The sequence below is a fragment of the Amphibalanus amphitrite genome, unplaced genomic scaffold, assembly GCF_019059575.1.
Source record: "Amphibalanus amphitrite isolate SeventyFive unplaced genomic scaffold, NRLGWU_Aamphi_draft 000588F_arrow, whole genome shotgun sequence".
Taxonomy (NCBI): Eukaryota; Metazoa; Arthropoda; class Thecostraca; order Balanomorpha; family Balanidae; genus Amphibalanus; species Amphibalanus amphitrite.
Window position 1 is genome coordinate 379,988 of NW_024882082.1, and position 15,454 is coordinate 395,441.

Consider the following 15,454-nt stretch of genomic DNA (forward strand, 5'->3'; position numbering starts at 1 on the left):
CCTAAGCTCAGGACAAAGAGATTTTCCCCGCCGCCCTCGTTTCCTTGCGATATTTCCTATATGAAGTGAGTTCGAGGATTTAATATCAAACTTGCATAGCTCATGATTGATGGACCAGAAATATGACTCTGATGCGATCGTTTCATAAGCCATCGCTCAGAAGTTTATTCAAATATGGAGACGGCCTGCGAAATGTGAAATTATGCATTTGAGCCAGCGTAACTCTTCATTAAATGCATGATATGGATTGGCTAGTCACTAGCTAATCAACGCTAGGAGCTAGCTGCTAAACCATGCTCTCCACGAAGATCCTAGCTGGTTAGGTTCTACACTAATCGTGCTAGTTTCTAGCTAATCCCTCGTGAAATTGTTAACTTATGATGCAATTGATCAAGGGGTATTTTTTAATTGATTGAAGTCCACTTAAACGGAAACACTGATGTCATTATCAGTCGAGAGAAATCCTTTTACGTGTTTAGTTATGCCAGGCTAGCCTATCTGAACTGAATCCCTGCATTGTTCGCCGCTCGCCCGGATGTGGGTGGACTTGCCCCGTCGTCCACCGACCACAGTGGACTGGCCGGCTTCGGGGGCAGAGTCGTTTCCTGCGTGAGTCAGACTCGGGTGACTGGCACGGCGCGCGTGACCCTGCCCCGTCCCTCCAGGCTCCGAGTCGCCTGCCTGAGCTGGCAGGACACTGATAACACCACCTGGGTGCTAACGCGTTCTAACGCAATGATGACCTCACTGCACTCTCACGCAATAATGATCGAACCTGTTAGCCCTGCACTGTCCTCGACCTACCGGCCCGTCCAGTAGCTCGGCCTGCCAGGCTGGCGACAGTGGCCTCTGGTCGACGGAATGCACTTGCCCTATGGCCTGTGGGCCGAGTGACTGGCCGACCGGCCTCCGGTGTGTAGGTTTGCACTGTAAACTGGGCAGCCGGGTGCGCCAGCACACTGCACTCCTGACCCCCGGCCGACGACAGTCAGACTGTCAGAACAGTCAGCGGTAAACTGTCAGCACAGTCAGTGACTGCCAGAAAAGTCAGTGACAAACTGTCAAGGCATTCAGCGAGACTGCTAGCACACTCAGTGGCGAACTTTTAGAAAAGTCAGCGATAGACTGCCAGCGCAGTCAGCACCAGACTGCCAGCACAGTCAGCGACAAACTGTCAGCCAGCTATCGCACAGTCATATGGGAGTCAATCTGCGAGGCCCAGTCGGATGGAATCCCGCCGTCTGAACCCGATCAGTGCCATCTATGGGAACCCGTTCGCTGGCGCAGTCAGATGAAGGCCTGTCTTCTGTCGCCCAGTTCTAAGAGGTACCGCCGCTGGATGCAAGAGCCCGCCGCCATGTTCGGCCCGTGACTGTACCCTCTATGAGAACACAAAAGCTGCGGCCGCGGCCTCACGAGCAGCGGGGCCGCCCTGCGGTTCCGAGCAGCGTTTTTGCAGGCGCCCTGCGCTCTGAACTATGTCCGCCGGTCCGCCAAACTGCCGACTCGTGCGTTTGATGTTTATACGCCTGGCGAGCGGCCCGTTCGGTGGTCCAGCGGTCAGAAGCCGATGACACGAACATTGACGGTGACATTCGCCATCCCCGACCTACAAACGCTGATACACGCAGAATACAGACAGTGGCCTTTTTCGGCCGTTTTTTCTGCTTGATGGTTTAACCCTCGCACGACCAGGCCATTTCTCATAATACGAACGACCAGGGGGGGGGGGGTTGTTACGACCCCCCCTGGCGTTTCGAAACGGAAGGTCGTAGAGCTTAGCGGAAAAAACCAACGGATTGCTCTCAACGAGATCTCGCGATTGGTGGTATATTTTTTGGTCCTAGGTCAACATTTGACCTACTTATGACCGGTCAAAGGTCAAATTTTCCGAAAAAAATCAAACTTTTTCAACTTTCCGCGGCGATTGCGGCAAAACGGTGGGAGATATCGACTTGAAACCTTCACTTTCGTGTTCCTTGATCAATTCTCTATCGTTTGGTATGTATTTCGTTTCCCTAGCTCTAAAAATGGCGCGTTGGGAGCGCCGGAAGTCGGCAAGGTCACAGTCGGCGGCAGAAATTCGAAAAATCAAAATTTAAATTTTTGAAATCTGATTGTATTTTTGGATTTGGGAGGTCCATTTGCTCCCTATAGAAGCTAATATTGCTGCATATTCCCATTGAGGTGACAAGAATTAGCAAAATAGTGGTTCGGGCGCTTTTCAAAAATATTACCGACGCTGTTCCTCTTGTGACGTCATAGCTCCGTGACCTGACCTGACCCGGTCAATTTTCTTGCACCACACGATAGCCAATGCTTGCCCCAACATGCATGGGAAGTTTCATCATGATCCATCAAACAATGTGGGTATCACCGGCAGAAAACCTAGGGATTCGGCGCACACGTTTGGTAACTGTCGGCCCTCTTATGACGTCATAACTCCGTGACCTGACATGACCCGATCAATTTTTTTTCGGCAAAAGATGCGCAAAGGTTGCCCCAGAGGGTATTGAAAATTTCAGCCCGCTACGACAAGCCGTTTAGCGTGCACTTCGAAAAAACCTCAGGGGGGGGGTTGATACAACCCCCCCCCCTAGGCGTTCTAGGGTTAAGAGTGGTTCCATGGAGCCGCGCAATCTACGAACAATGCGCACTGCGCAGCCTGCACTCGCGTCGCTAACTACAAAGACTTGCGGGATGGTTTTTGACCCTGTTGTGCGTCGGCTTCTTTTGATCTCTGTCTACCCGCAAGAGTTGATGGATTGGAGAGGGACTGATTTTGTGGGACATGGCCCATGTGAATGTAAATACCGCCGATTTTTCTTGCTCCCCGGCCCCAATTGTACTGTTTTCTTAACCTTGCATGTAGATATACATACAACAAACCCTAGAGCCGAACTTTGTTTATTGTTTGTTGATTTAGATACTAGTAAGCCAAAGACGGCTGGCTGTCATCTGTATCTTACATCAGAATATTCAGTAAGTGAGCACTCCCGTAAATATCTGGTTTTACGCTCATTTTTCTCTCGCAACCATCTGCGAATTTACTGATCACTGTTCGTCGTAAAATGGGACACTGAAGGGGGTGGAACGCTTCAAAGAACTCATCAGCTAGCACAGAGGGGTAGAGGACGTCTTTGCCAACATATTTCTGTAGATTTTAGATGTTCCCTGAACGCCTTGCGGGCATGACAGGTCACAATCAAACAGGTCGCTTACGGCCGCAGTGTCAGCGGCGGCCTCTCAGTCGGCGCCGTGCCGAGCAGCCCTCGGGCCGTTCTCGCCGTGGACTCTGTCATTGGTTGGCTGGGCGGAGGTGGCGGCAGCTGTTATCGATCGCCGCCGGCCGGGCTGGAGCGCCGACCGCCGGGGCTGGGCGGTGTGTTATGGTCAGCTGGTGGCTGCCGGTGGCTGGGACGCAGCACTGCGCGTTCACAGAGTCTGCCGCCGGCGACTGACCCACCGTCATAGCTGTCACCCGTGACCCCCCGTCTGGCCACGTGCCAACCAGGCCGCCGACGGCTGACCGCAGGGCACGTGCCGCTGCTCTGTCACGCTCCCCGCTCCGCAGGGCGGCTGCTGCGGGGTGGAACCGAGTGGCCGCTGGGCAGGCCACGGGCGGGCGAGGGTTGCAACATTGCACGGTGGGCAGCGGCGTTCGATTACCTTACTCACGGATGACTCAGCTCTCGGCTTACGGTGGACACGGATGATGTTGGTTTCCGATTACGCAGCGCGTGGATGACACCGGTGTCTGTTTACGGAGCAAAGCCCCTAATAGGTGTGTGAGTTTTCGAAACATGTTAGCGGCTTAGATGGCTCATATGCAGTGTCCGTTGTTCAGAGCATGGCATAAGGCATGGCGACTTACCATGACCTACCATGTTCACCACTACGTCTGAATCCGTGAGTCCCAGCAGTTGTGATGCGCCGTGTTTTTCTGTATGTCTGTCGATGATTTATTTTACACCACTGACCATCAATCCCTCCATCGGCAGGTTGGCGGCGCCAAGGGCACCAGTCCTCTGCCCCGCTGGCTGACGTTCGATGCCGCGCGGCGCACCTTCTCTGGTGTGCCACTGGTGTCTGATCTCGGTCCGCACATCGTCTCCGTGCGAGCGATAGGTCCTCACGGTGCCACCGCGACAGACCGCTTCATGGTGGACGTGGTACGGGAGCCAGGTACGTGGACTGACAGCGAGACGACACGACGGCAGAACGATTTGTAGTTCTGTTAGGGGTGGTGCTCCAGAGTGACTGGTGTTGGGACTTGGGATACTGGTAGGTACGAAAGTCGAAATGTGGTCAGTGGTGGTGTCGATATGATGTAGCCTGGTTGCAGGGTGGTGTGACTGATGAACAATTTATCCTTGGAGGTCTGTTCAGGTGGAATGTCGGTGCCGACCACCCTGATCGCTGTCTGTTTAAACCTGTGTGCTGCGAGCCTATCGGCTGCAAGGTGACTGAACTCGCCAACACACGCACCTTATGTAAGCAGGCGCTCCTGCAGAGTGCCGCCCGCAACTGTCTTTGTTCTCCTATGAACGTGTGATTCGGTCCCGCTGAAGGAAAGTGTTCTATCTAACTCACGGTGCTGTTTCAGACGCCGACCCCGCCAACCGACTGGTGGCTCTGGACGGCGAGACTGGCGAGGTGCGCTGCGCCGGTGACACCGCCACCACCTTCCTCTCGGTGTACTTTGATGTGCCGCCACAGTCGCTCGATGGGGCGCAGAGACTCGCGCTGCTGCGGGCCGTGGCAGGTGGGTTCGAGTTTCGACTGATTGTGAAGTGATTACCGGGAGTTCTACTGTAATGACTGATAAGCGCGAAGGAAGCCTTTCAGCATTGGCATTAGTAAAAAAAAAAAAAAATCAAAAAAAAAACAATGACTGCCTCAGTGATTCAGTGACTGCTAGATTCGTGTGGCCACCCATTTCCCATTATCCCGGCAGTTGCTGGGGTATTTCGCCACCCACCGTTTGCTGGGGGGGGGGGGGCGTTAAACGCCCCCAGCCGATAACTCGAGAACCAATAGGCGCAGCGAAACGCACGAGGCGGCAAACGAAAGAGCGCGACGAGACGCTTCAGATGAGTACTTTAAAGTTGAATTTTGAGGTCACAGGTCGGGTCAAGGTCAGGTCAAACACCTGAAATCGGACTTTCAGTTGCATGGACTTCAGGACTTCGCAATGGGCGCCTCTCGCCATAAACTCTGTGAAAACGGTGCACAATCCATCTTATAAGGCCTACAAGAGTGTCAGCTCCATGTAGGGTTCAGTCAAGCATATGTCAAGGTCAAGGTCAGGTCAACCGGGTAGGCACATATCCCCGAAAATCAAAACTGATATTCGCAGCCTGTGACACATGTTTTATGGGTAATTTGGGGCGTAGAACACGATGGTGACATTCATTTTATCATATGTGTACGTGTTTGGCTCAAAAAGTTCAATTTAAGAAATTCATGTATCATGGTCGTGAAGTAGTCACGAAAAATTGCCAAGATTCAGTTCAAGATTATGGAAAATGCGGAACGATAATCAATAATCGAAGATAGCCATTTGATTGACCATGGTATTGGCAGTCTAATGGCGTTTACGGCATGTCTGTATGTCTATTCTGTGATTTTATATGATTTTTTGAACATATGCCGTTTTTGGTCGAAAACTCAGAAATCATGACGTCACTAAAACCTCGATATCTCAAAAATTTTCCGACCGATTTTTTTGAAACTTTGTCACAATAAACTTCAATCAATTCCCTACAGGTACCCAAAATTTGGCGCGCCTGCGGCGCGCCGTTTTTATGCTATGGCCCGGCGAAAAAAGTGGGGGCGTTTAACGCCCCCCCCCCCAGCAACTCGCGGGTTATGTGGCGGTCCCTCCCATGTGTAACGCCTATGTGGCATCCCTGTTCCCACAGACCGTCTCCAGGTGGACGCCAGTTCCACGGACGTCGCTGAGACCACCAGTCTGCCGCTGGACGGACCGAGCGTGCTGGAGGCGGCCGCTGCCGCCGGCGGTCGTCACGCGGGCCCCCTGACTTCCCTCTCCTGGCGGGTGGGCTGCTCGGGCCGGCTGCGCGCAGAGTGGCGGTCCACGCTGCAGGCACTCCGCTCAGACTCTCACCTGGGTCAGCTGGCGGCCGCCGCGGGCCGACCGGCCTCCGGCTGGGTTCTCACCGCCCGCGCCCCTACCGGCCGCCACCGCCGCGAGATCGACGGCTCCGGAGCCGGGTACTCGGACGACGACTACAGCTACGATGACTACGACTACAGCTACGACGCCTACATCTACGAGGACGACTACCCGGCGTCGCGCGTGGTGCCCTCGCTGGCGACTCCGTCTCTGGGTGCGCCGCCCTCCTCGCCCGTGTACGACCCGCCGCGCGTCTGGGCGTCTGTGTCTCTTTCGGGGATGAGCACGCCGGTTCCTGTGCCGGTGCGGCCTACTATCTACCCGGGAGGCCTGGAGCCGAGCGGGCGGGTACCGGACTGGGATGCACCGCCGCCGCCGCACCATACTACGCACCTCGAGTCGTCCATGGCCGTACCCGACGGACGGGTGGAGGTAAGGCAGGCCGGAGCACGAGGATGGACAGCTCGCAATGTGCTTAATGGTTGGAATCGGTGGAGCTTACGTAATGCGCAGCATTCTGGCTGGGTGGAGCTTGAAGTGCTGATGGCATTCTTCTCAGAAGAATGCGCCCAGATTGCTGGGATACTATATTATTTTTGTGTGTTTATTTGTTAACTCATCCACGGACAAATACGCAGTGACTGAGAACTTTGTCATATAAAAACAAACACACCATTGATGTATGTTCATCTCGCCAAACATTACTCAACACATGTCCTACCTAGGAACTTATTATTATTATTATTTGCTACGGTGTGGTGTTAACGGAATCCTCGAACACGAATGTGTGTCACTCGATGCTTCTGATGGTGTGTCCGTTTCTGACGCTGCTCGATGTGTTTTTTTTTTTGCGTCAGATGACTGCTCGTCTGCCAGACGGCGCGGCCGTGGCGCCGACCGCCGCCTGGAACGATATTCTCACCGAGACCGCTACGGTGGCCGTGCCCAACTTCCCGCCGCACGTCAAGCGCCACATGCGCAAACAGCTGCTGGTGGCCGGGAAGGAGTTCCGCGTGCGCGTGCCTGAGGAGACGTTCGAGGATCTCGAGTCGGGCACCACGCGCCAGCTGAGACTGAGCGTACGTCGCGCCGACGGACAGCCGCTGGCGGCTGACAGCTGGCTCCAGTTCGACGCCGACACCCAGGAGATCTACGGACTGTGAGTGATGACCGGGGCCGGCCGCGGCTCAGATGCCTCGGCTGGGTGTGTGGAAGCGCTATCATATCACTATCTACACAGATTCAATGCGATTTAGCAGCTAGACTGCGGTGTAGATTGTGTAAGACGATGAAACGTACGCTGTGATGTAACGATCGTATGACCAGTCTTTTCCTGTAATGTGACCGGTTTTTGACACCGTTAACCAGTCCTTGCCACCGCACGTGTGACCGGTCCGTGGTGCTCCATCCGACAGGCCGCACGAGGAGCACGTGGGAGAGTACCAGTTCGAGCTGATTGCCGAGGACGAGGGCGGCCTGACCACCTCTGAGCTGCTGTCCGTGTCACTGCGGCTGTCACCGCGCTGGCGGGCCATCAACCACCGCTTCTACCTGACCTTTGAGCTGCTCCGGCCGGCCGACTTCAACCGAACGGTGAGGCGGCCGATGGTGACTGCAGCTGGCCCGCTATCAGTTATCTACCTTACCTTTTCCTCACCTGGATCAGTCATTTTTCTACGGCCCTCGCTCTATAAATATGATCAAATGACCTTTGACGACCTCGGGTACTCGACTTGGCTGTAGTTATTTCGACAGTGGTCATTATAACCGAATGCTTAATTGACCTAGAAAAAGCGGTACATTGTTCTAAATGCGACTCAATAGAACGCTAATTCCAGTCACAGGAAAAATGACCATTCTATAGTCAGGCTGCCTTAATCTTCTATAACACATCTGAAGCGGGGCCCTGCATACCTATTCTAGCTACGAAATATCAACAATTATTGTGATTTGCTGTGATCTGTGTCGTAATTGGGAACAGGAAGACCTGGCTTTTATCTTTCACCGATCAATTTGACAGAGCTATGTGATAATTTGATAAGTTTGATTAAATGCAGTTTGAATCTTGTAAATATACCCTACAGTGTTTTTTTTAACGAAGTATGGAGCAAATGATCATTTAGCATGGTTTACATCAAAAATACAGCTCCGGGAGTGGTCTAATGTAAAATATCGTTGATATAACGATGATTGAAGCGTCCTCTGTCTGACGTCCCGCTCCCCTGCGCGTCCCTCTGCGCCGTCCAGGTGGACTGGGAGCTGCTGCTGCTGAGGAAGCTGGCCGGCCTGTTCAACCAGAGCTCGGCCTCCAGCCTGCTGGTCTACGACATCCGACAGATCGACGGCTCTGTCCGGCTCGGCTGGGTCAACGACACCATCAGCACGCACCGCTGCGACAAACGCGCTCTGGCGCGCGTCGCCTCGGTACGTCCAGCTGCGTGTCCCTCACTGGGGACCGAGCTGACTAGTCTCAGTACTGCCCATTGCTGTGAGTGTCAGTACTGCCCCAGTACTGACCTCTCCATCCGTTATGACTGGTGCATAGGATGACATTCCTTGGGGAATGAGTTGATATTATCCGTTCTAAGGTGTCAACTGTCAAGTGCAACTTTATGAGACTCGTTACGGGCTGTGTCAAGTACTGGAACTGGGAGATTAAGGAGCTACAGCATTGAGTCGCTAACAGGACAGGGATAGACATGTTCACGGTGAATGCTGCCACTCATGTTTGGTTGTGTGTAGTTGACCAGAGAATGAGCGCATGCTTTTTTCTCGTAAAGTTAGATGCCCTGCGGCTGCCAGTCTGTAGCCCCTGTCCCTCGGCCCCCTGCTGACACGCGTGCTACTGCTGACCTCTGATGTTTGCGCGTGCTACTGCTGACCTCTGATGTTTGCGCGTGGGCCCCTTGCTGACCTCTGCTGTTGGGTCTGTCGGCAGCTCCTGCTGGGTAAGGACGGCGGTCCGACGGCGCAGCTGCGCAATGCGCTGCAGCCCCAGTTCCAGGCGCAGAAGATCCGTCTGGAGCTGCTGAACGTGTGCCACGGCGCGGAGCTGGAGTCGGTGCCGCCGCCGGCCACAGAGAAGCCGCGGGAGAACTCTGAGCCGCAGCGGCTGCGGCAGCTGGACCGGATCCCGGCCAGCGTCGGCAAACTGCTCAAACTGCAGGTACGGCAGGCTCGCCGGCCTCGGCACGGCGCGATATTTGGTGTGACATTCACCGGATGGTCTTCATCTTAGACTGTTACTCTTGTTAAATGCAGACTTGGCTTTTCTTCAGTCTTCTGTTCAGTTTTGCCTTGATGAGAATGTTGGGTCCTTTTTACCCGCACATCCCCGAGCACGTCTCCTGAGTTTATAATCAGTCGTTATGACTCCTTTCCACAGGTGCCTGCCGACACGTTCTTTGACGAGGAGGATGGCTACGCACGGGAGATGGAGCTGCGTCTGCTCACCGGCGACCGCCAGCCGGTGCCGCCCTCCAGCTGGCTGCAATTCGAACCCAAGAACCAGGAGTTCATCGGCCTGCCGCTCGATGAACACGTCGGGCGGACACACTACCACCTGGTCAGTTGCTCGCTGGGTCCCGGGCTCGCTGTTCTTTCATTCGAGTATTCACTGTTTCGCCGCTAACAAAACTCGACTCGACAATTCCCGCGATCTGAGCGTCCGTTATGCTGATGGTGTCCTGTCGCACAACATAAACACTGGTATCATTTAATCGATGTCTCATTGATCTATCTTATTTACAATCTTTGGATAGTATTTACTCGCCGTTTATGCCGTCGCCTGCTCAGTCACCAGCCAGTATTTCCCCCCATAACCCGTCCTGTCTGCCCGGCTAGAACTCCGATGTTTATCTTGGCCCGTCCCCTCTCCCCATTTATCGCGATCCGTCTCTCCCCATCCCAGGGACGGTGTCGACAAGTCAGTGTCGGCCTTTATCGTAACCCTCCTTCTCTCTCTTCCACAGGAATGTATCGACAGTGGCGGTCTGAAGACGTTCGACTCGATTGAAGTCGAGGTCGCCCCTCGGCAAAACAACACAGATTACACCGTCGAGTTCGGCGTCACGCTGCAAAACGACTTCGCGTCCTTCAGCAGCGACCCGCTGCAGAAGCAGCGTCTGATTGAGAAGCTGGCCGAGCTGCTGGGCGACTCTAGCGCCGACTCCATCCTCGTGCACTCTATTCAGGAGGGCTCGGTGCTGTTCTCGTGGTTCAACGAGTCACTGCCTCGCGAGCACTGTCCGGATGACGAGATCACCGCACTGCGCAGCGCTCTGCTGGACGACGACCGCGTGCAGCCGGCCGCCGTGCAGGCGCTCGGGCCAGAGTTCCGTCTGGTGAACGCGTCGGTGACGCCGCGCGGCATCTGTCTGGCCGACGAGACGCCCACCACAGAGGCGGCGCCGACGGTGGCCGCTGGGCCGCGCGACGAGGAGGCCCCCGAGAGCAAGGGAGACGAGTACCTGGTGACGTTCATTATACCAGCGGTGGTAATCGCCGCCATGCTCATCATTGCCGGATTGATAGCCTGCGTGTTGTACCGCGCCCGGCGCCGTGGCAAGATGACCATGACCGATAACGGTACGTACGTCAGTCGTGGCATCCCGGTCATCTTCTCTGACGAACTCGAGGACCGTATGGAGAAGAACGCCAAGACGCCTGTGATTCTGACCAATGAGCGGCCGCCCGAGCCGCCCACCTATCCGTCCGAGGACGCGTCGCCGGCCACGCCCATGCTGGACGCTCGTGGCGAGCCGGCTGGCTCGGGCAGCGAGGACACTCCGTACGTGCGGCCGGCGCCTTTCGCGTCCGCCGACGACTCAGCTCGGTCAGGCCGCACCCGGCCGGCGGCGAATTACCGACAGCCGCCGCCCTACGTGCCACCCTAGTGGGCCGACGGGCCGGTGCGCGGAGCGTCCATCGTCCGCGCTACTTAGCGATATCATAACGGTGATGAAGCGGCCCGGTATCATTCCTCGGGTGGGGCGCCGGCGCCGGCCGCCGCCAGAACTAGGGAGGTGGACGGCCCGGGCTGCGCTCAAACCGCTCTCTTGGTGTTATCGGTGTACTGTGCGGCGCGCGGACGACCTGTGACTGAGGTGTGCTGCGCGCGGGTGACGCGGGCGCCGCCGGCCGCGGAAGCTGTCCAGAGGACAGTCAAGTCAGTGCATCAGTCATCGGCGCTCTCCCCGCGTAGCAGAAGGGCGCCGTTAGTGGGGGCATTCAGTATTGTGGGCCGGGCATTTCTGTGTACCGCTATAAGGAGGTGTATCGTACTGCCGGGCGGGGCGGGGAGGGGGCGGAGAGGACCGCCGAGCGGCAGCAGCGCGGAGTCGGCCGCGGCCGGCGCGTCTGATCCGCCAAACCAGTCACTGTTCATGTTGAGATTACCCAGGGACGCCTGAATACACGCTGCCGAGTGGCCAGTGCTGTGACCGAGTGCCGCTTCAGTGAATGTTGCGTCGATTTGAGCACCGCTATTGAAGCGTAGCGTCGCAGATTTACATATAACCAGTAACCAAACTACCCATACCTATGAATGATTGTATTTGACTCTCGCCAGTCGCCAGCCCAGCCTAGAGTCTAACCTCGGCCTAGTCTTGATCGGTCACGAGAACTCGCACACAGACAAGGGAGCGAGCGCGTGAGCGAGTCATTTGGGATGAGTAAGGGATCGCCGATACCCAACACTCCGCAACGAGCACTGAAAGATTACACCTTCTGTTCACATTTTTATTTTGTTATTGCATCAGTTGGCAGTGGCGGCAGCTCGTAGCATTCTGGTCAGATCTTTCCGCCGCGCCGTCTACATAATATAGCAGCCATTCGGAAGTAAGGCACAGCTAAGGCACAAGGCAGATCTCTGTCATACGACTACAAAACGAGCACCGCACATACACTTTGCACTCGCACAGTATGCAGACCTCAGCAGCGACCAAGTCCAGCAGCGCAGCCGTTCACGGTCGCATGGCGCATGGCATATTCAAGTGAGTTAGGAGACGTGCTCGCGGGCGAGTACGCTCGCGCTGCTCCACTGGGCCCGTCCGTGTCGAGCCAGCCGAGCCGGCGCCAGTGCCGGGTGCTCGGCGCCGCGCCGGCCACCCGACTAGCTCCACTGGCAGTGATTCACAGTCTGAGTTAGCGTGTAGAGATTCGGTAGTTGGGTCGCCCGACACCGGTCGGCGGCGGCCAGGCGGGCCAGGTGGGTAGCTGCTATTCGTCGCGGAGGCTTCTCCGGCGCGCGCCGCGTCCAGCCGCTCGTATAAGGCACATATGGGCTTGAAATATGTACAGATGAAAGACAAATAATGACCGCTACAGCCCTGAAACGGTAGAAAATTCGTCAGAAGCCAAGCAGACAGCGCACCGATGAGACTCGAAGTTTAAGGAACTTAATTAGACTGGCGACAAGAACGATAACACTAGTGGCTGCTGTTTGTTATAGTCAACACAAATAGCAAGCGCAATGCAGGTACACACCGATATCCTTTTACCCTGTGTTCGAAATTGTGTTCACGGCGTGTAGCGACCCAATGCGAGCTGCGATACTGACCCGGGCGTCAGGGTGGAGCCACGTCTAGTTTGATGCCGCCGGGCGAGTCTGCTCGACACGTGCCGCAGTATCCGCCGCACGTGCCTGTCACCAGCGTCCGACCCTGACGGCACGGATACCACGCGGCGTCACCACGGCGTGCGCAATCACATACACACGGCGGTTATATGTGACACGGGCGATGCCACAACATCGAAATGCCCCAAATCAACAAAACAGAAACAGAAACGGCCAGCAACACTTCACGACAGCCACTACCGACTGGTCCCACCGGACTAGGTGCTGGCGAAGTGAAACAGCCGCCGGAGAAGGTCCGAATATATGTACTGCTAAGACAGTAGCAGCTTATTGGCCTCGGGGATAGCGAAACGACACAAATGTAAACGTGCAAAAAGCAAGCCTAGGCTGGTGAACTGTGATTTATAAACCGAATCAATTCAAACAACCAATACTTCTTCTTCGACATGCGCCCCTGCTTACCCTGCTCGTGTGGATGCGGACGGTGGACTTGTTGCCCACGCCCACCCAGTGGGTGGCCGCTGCCACGCGCAGCCCTGTACCGCGCAGGTTGATGCTGAACCTGCCCTGCGGACAGCCTGCTGAAGAGTAGCAGTCGCCGGCCTCTCCGTAATTCACCGGCCGGCCGCGGCCAGACGTGTTGGCGAATGTAAAGTCACGAGCTGGAACAGAGGATAACGGCATCCGTGAGTAGACTGCCGATAGGACGACAGAAAATGTAAGCGCTAATAAATCTTTTCTGCCGTTTGTGGCAGAAACGGGCAGCAAACATATTTACATGATCCTAACTTTTGTTGTTTGGATCTTCCTAGGGCCGCAGCCCGCTTCACTTTCTGAACGCGGAATATCATTCCGATAACTTATAAATGTACTCACGGATGATGTTGAGAGAGGTGATGTTAAGTCGGACCTTGGTGAAGACGGTGAAGCCGGCGTGCGGGCTGCGCGCCCGCACACACTCGCGACACTGCGCCGCCGAAATGCGGCTGCCGTTCCGCGGGCACGTGTGGGGCTGCAGCAGTCTGGCGACGGGACAATCACGCGGTCAGTGACCTCACGCGTATATCGATCCATATGATCATTAGAATAGTATGAGGCCACATAAGGTATGGCCCTGCTTACACATTGAGACAAGAATTCAGTGGTATCGTAGGAGACTTATGGCGCATATTAGCGCTGATCAAAGGGCACAGTTGTGGCCGCAGAGTACCTGCTACGCTATTTATCTTGGAGCATATTAGGTTCCATTCAGGACAAACCGTTTGGCGTCGATCTCGGCGAAGTTTGAGAAGACGTCCGGCGGGTCTGTCGGCAGTGTGAGGAACTCCAGCGGAGGCTGAGAGCTGTTCATACCATGACAATAGATGGACGTGTTGCTGCCAGCCACGATCAGGTAGTACTCGCCGTCCTGGCGGGTCCCCAATCGATCGCGCGCCTGAAAGCGGAGAACATGAGATGAGGTCATGAAAATTTCGCACAACAGTCGGTGTGACGAATGTTATGAGTTCTGCGCGCAATGAGAGCGTCGCAAAACAGTTACCGGAGTTACTTAATCTTATTACGCATTAAGAACGTATCGCCGATTGCTATCCGTTCGTAATGCGTTTTTTTTTCTTTGAACAGGCAGCTCTGGTACAGACACTATCATTCCTGACAGTTCACAATTTCCCGGGATGAGTCGATGTCGACGGTCGACGGACCCACCTCCAGGCAGGAGAGCGGGCCGCACGGGCGTCGGCCGCAGCGTCGGCGCCGGCGCGGCCGTTCCGACTTCAGACAGTGCCTGCGAGAGACATGCTTGCCGCGCGCGTTGACACAGCGCACTTTGCGCAGCTGGTGACCGTTGTTACCGCACGTGCTGGAACACTGCCGGAGGGGATGTGGGGTTAGCCGCCTATTAATCGCACCCGTTGGCCTCCAGATGACGTAGCAGACGTAGACAAGTGAGAGCCCCAAAAGTAAAACGGAATAACAATAAGAACGCCGTCACCATCAACGACACGTGCCGGGTGGATTAGGATATAAGTGCACGGCTGTACGGTTGGAGGCACTGACCTGTGACCAGGGGCTGGTCTTCCACCTGTGCCGTGTCGAACAGGAGCGGTGACACTTGCGGACCGTCTGGGGCCGGCGGCGTGCTGCGCAGAGCGCGTCCGGTGCCGGCTCCGGGTCCCGCCAGCCGAACATGTTGAGACGGTGGCAGGAGGGTCGTCGGTACTGCACGCCAATGCCGCACGACTGCGAGCACTGCAGTGAAAACGGAACGGAAAGAGTCAGATTCGAGCTTTCAAGTCAGGGCAGCTGGGGTTACGTGATCACAACACTGCCGCCAGAGCAGAACATAGAGGCCCAGAGCGGCTTCAAGTCCCATGAATTTTATGCGACCCGCAACCCCATCACCCGGTTATTATTTAAAATATGGCCTAGCCAGTCCCCTGCATATAGCGTGGTGGAACATCATCCAACACACGACAGCCACGGCATGTAGAGATGATAGCTTCGCAACGGAGACACCCTTTGGATGGAGGTGACAGTCTCCGGAAAAGCATGCTTGAATAGAACTAAAATATGTATCTCCAGGCTTCAGCCAGAGACAACCGTGGGTCAAGTGACAGGCACATATGATGATATATGCAAGCACAGACACATAAATACAAACATAAATATGAACGTATGAACCCGAACATAGCTGAATAACAAACGCGCATACAAACGCGAGCGCTAAGGGCACCAATTCG

At 55.4% G+C, this 15,454-nt stretch overlaps 2 protein-coding genes across 6 annotated transcripts in view; one reads left to right on the top strand and one right to left on the bottom strand.

Moving 5' to 3' along the window:
• LOC122394368 (dystroglycan-like) overlaps positions 1–11,580 on the top strand; it is a 32,712-nt gene extending 21,132 nt beyond the window's left edge. The window contains exons 3-11 of the mRNA XM_043391211.1: positions 4,002–4,185; positions 4,607–4,765; positions 5,925–6,571; positions 6,997–7,298; positions 7,555–7,732; positions 8,387–8,563; positions 9,078–9,305; positions 9,525–9,704; positions 10,111–11,580. Of these exons, the coding sequence (XP_043247146.1) occupies positions 4,002–4,185; positions 4,607–4,765; positions 5,925–6,571; positions 6,997–7,298; positions 7,555–7,732; positions 8,387–8,563; positions 9,078–9,305; positions 9,525–9,704; positions 10,111–11,034 (2,979 nt within the window). The 3' untranslated portion in view covers positions 11,035–11,580. The remainder of the gene's footprint in view (positions 1–4,001; positions 4,186–4,606; positions 4,766–5,924; positions 6,572–6,996; positions 7,299–7,554; positions 7,733–8,386; positions 8,564–9,077; positions 9,306–9,524; positions 9,705–10,110) is intronic.
• Positions 11,581–11,864: 284 nt separating this feature from the next.
• Positions 11,865–15,454, bottom strand: part of LOC122394367 (A disintegrin and metalloproteinase with thrombospondin motifs 9-like) — a 40,648-nt gene continuing 37,058 nt past the window's right edge. For all 5 annotated transcript variants that reach the window (XM_043391210.1, XM_043391205.1, XM_043391209.1 and 2 more), the window contains 7 exons: positions 14,772–14,963; positions 14,421–14,582; positions 13,976–14,151; positions 13,593–13,738; positions 13,179–13,378; positions 12,699–12,801; positions 11,865–12,468 (listed from right to left, as the gene is read on the bottom strand). In XM_043391210.1, the coding sequence (XP_043247145.1) occupies positions 12,706–12,801; positions 13,179–13,378; positions 13,593–13,738; positions 13,976–14,151; positions 14,421–14,582; positions 14,772–14,963 (972 nt within the window). In that variant the 3' untranslated portion in view covers positions 11,865–12,468; positions 12,699–12,705. The remainder of the gene's footprint in view (positions 12,469–12,698; positions 12,802–13,178; positions 13,379–13,592; positions 13,739–13,975; positions 14,152–14,420; positions 14,583–14,771; positions 14,964–15,454) is intronic.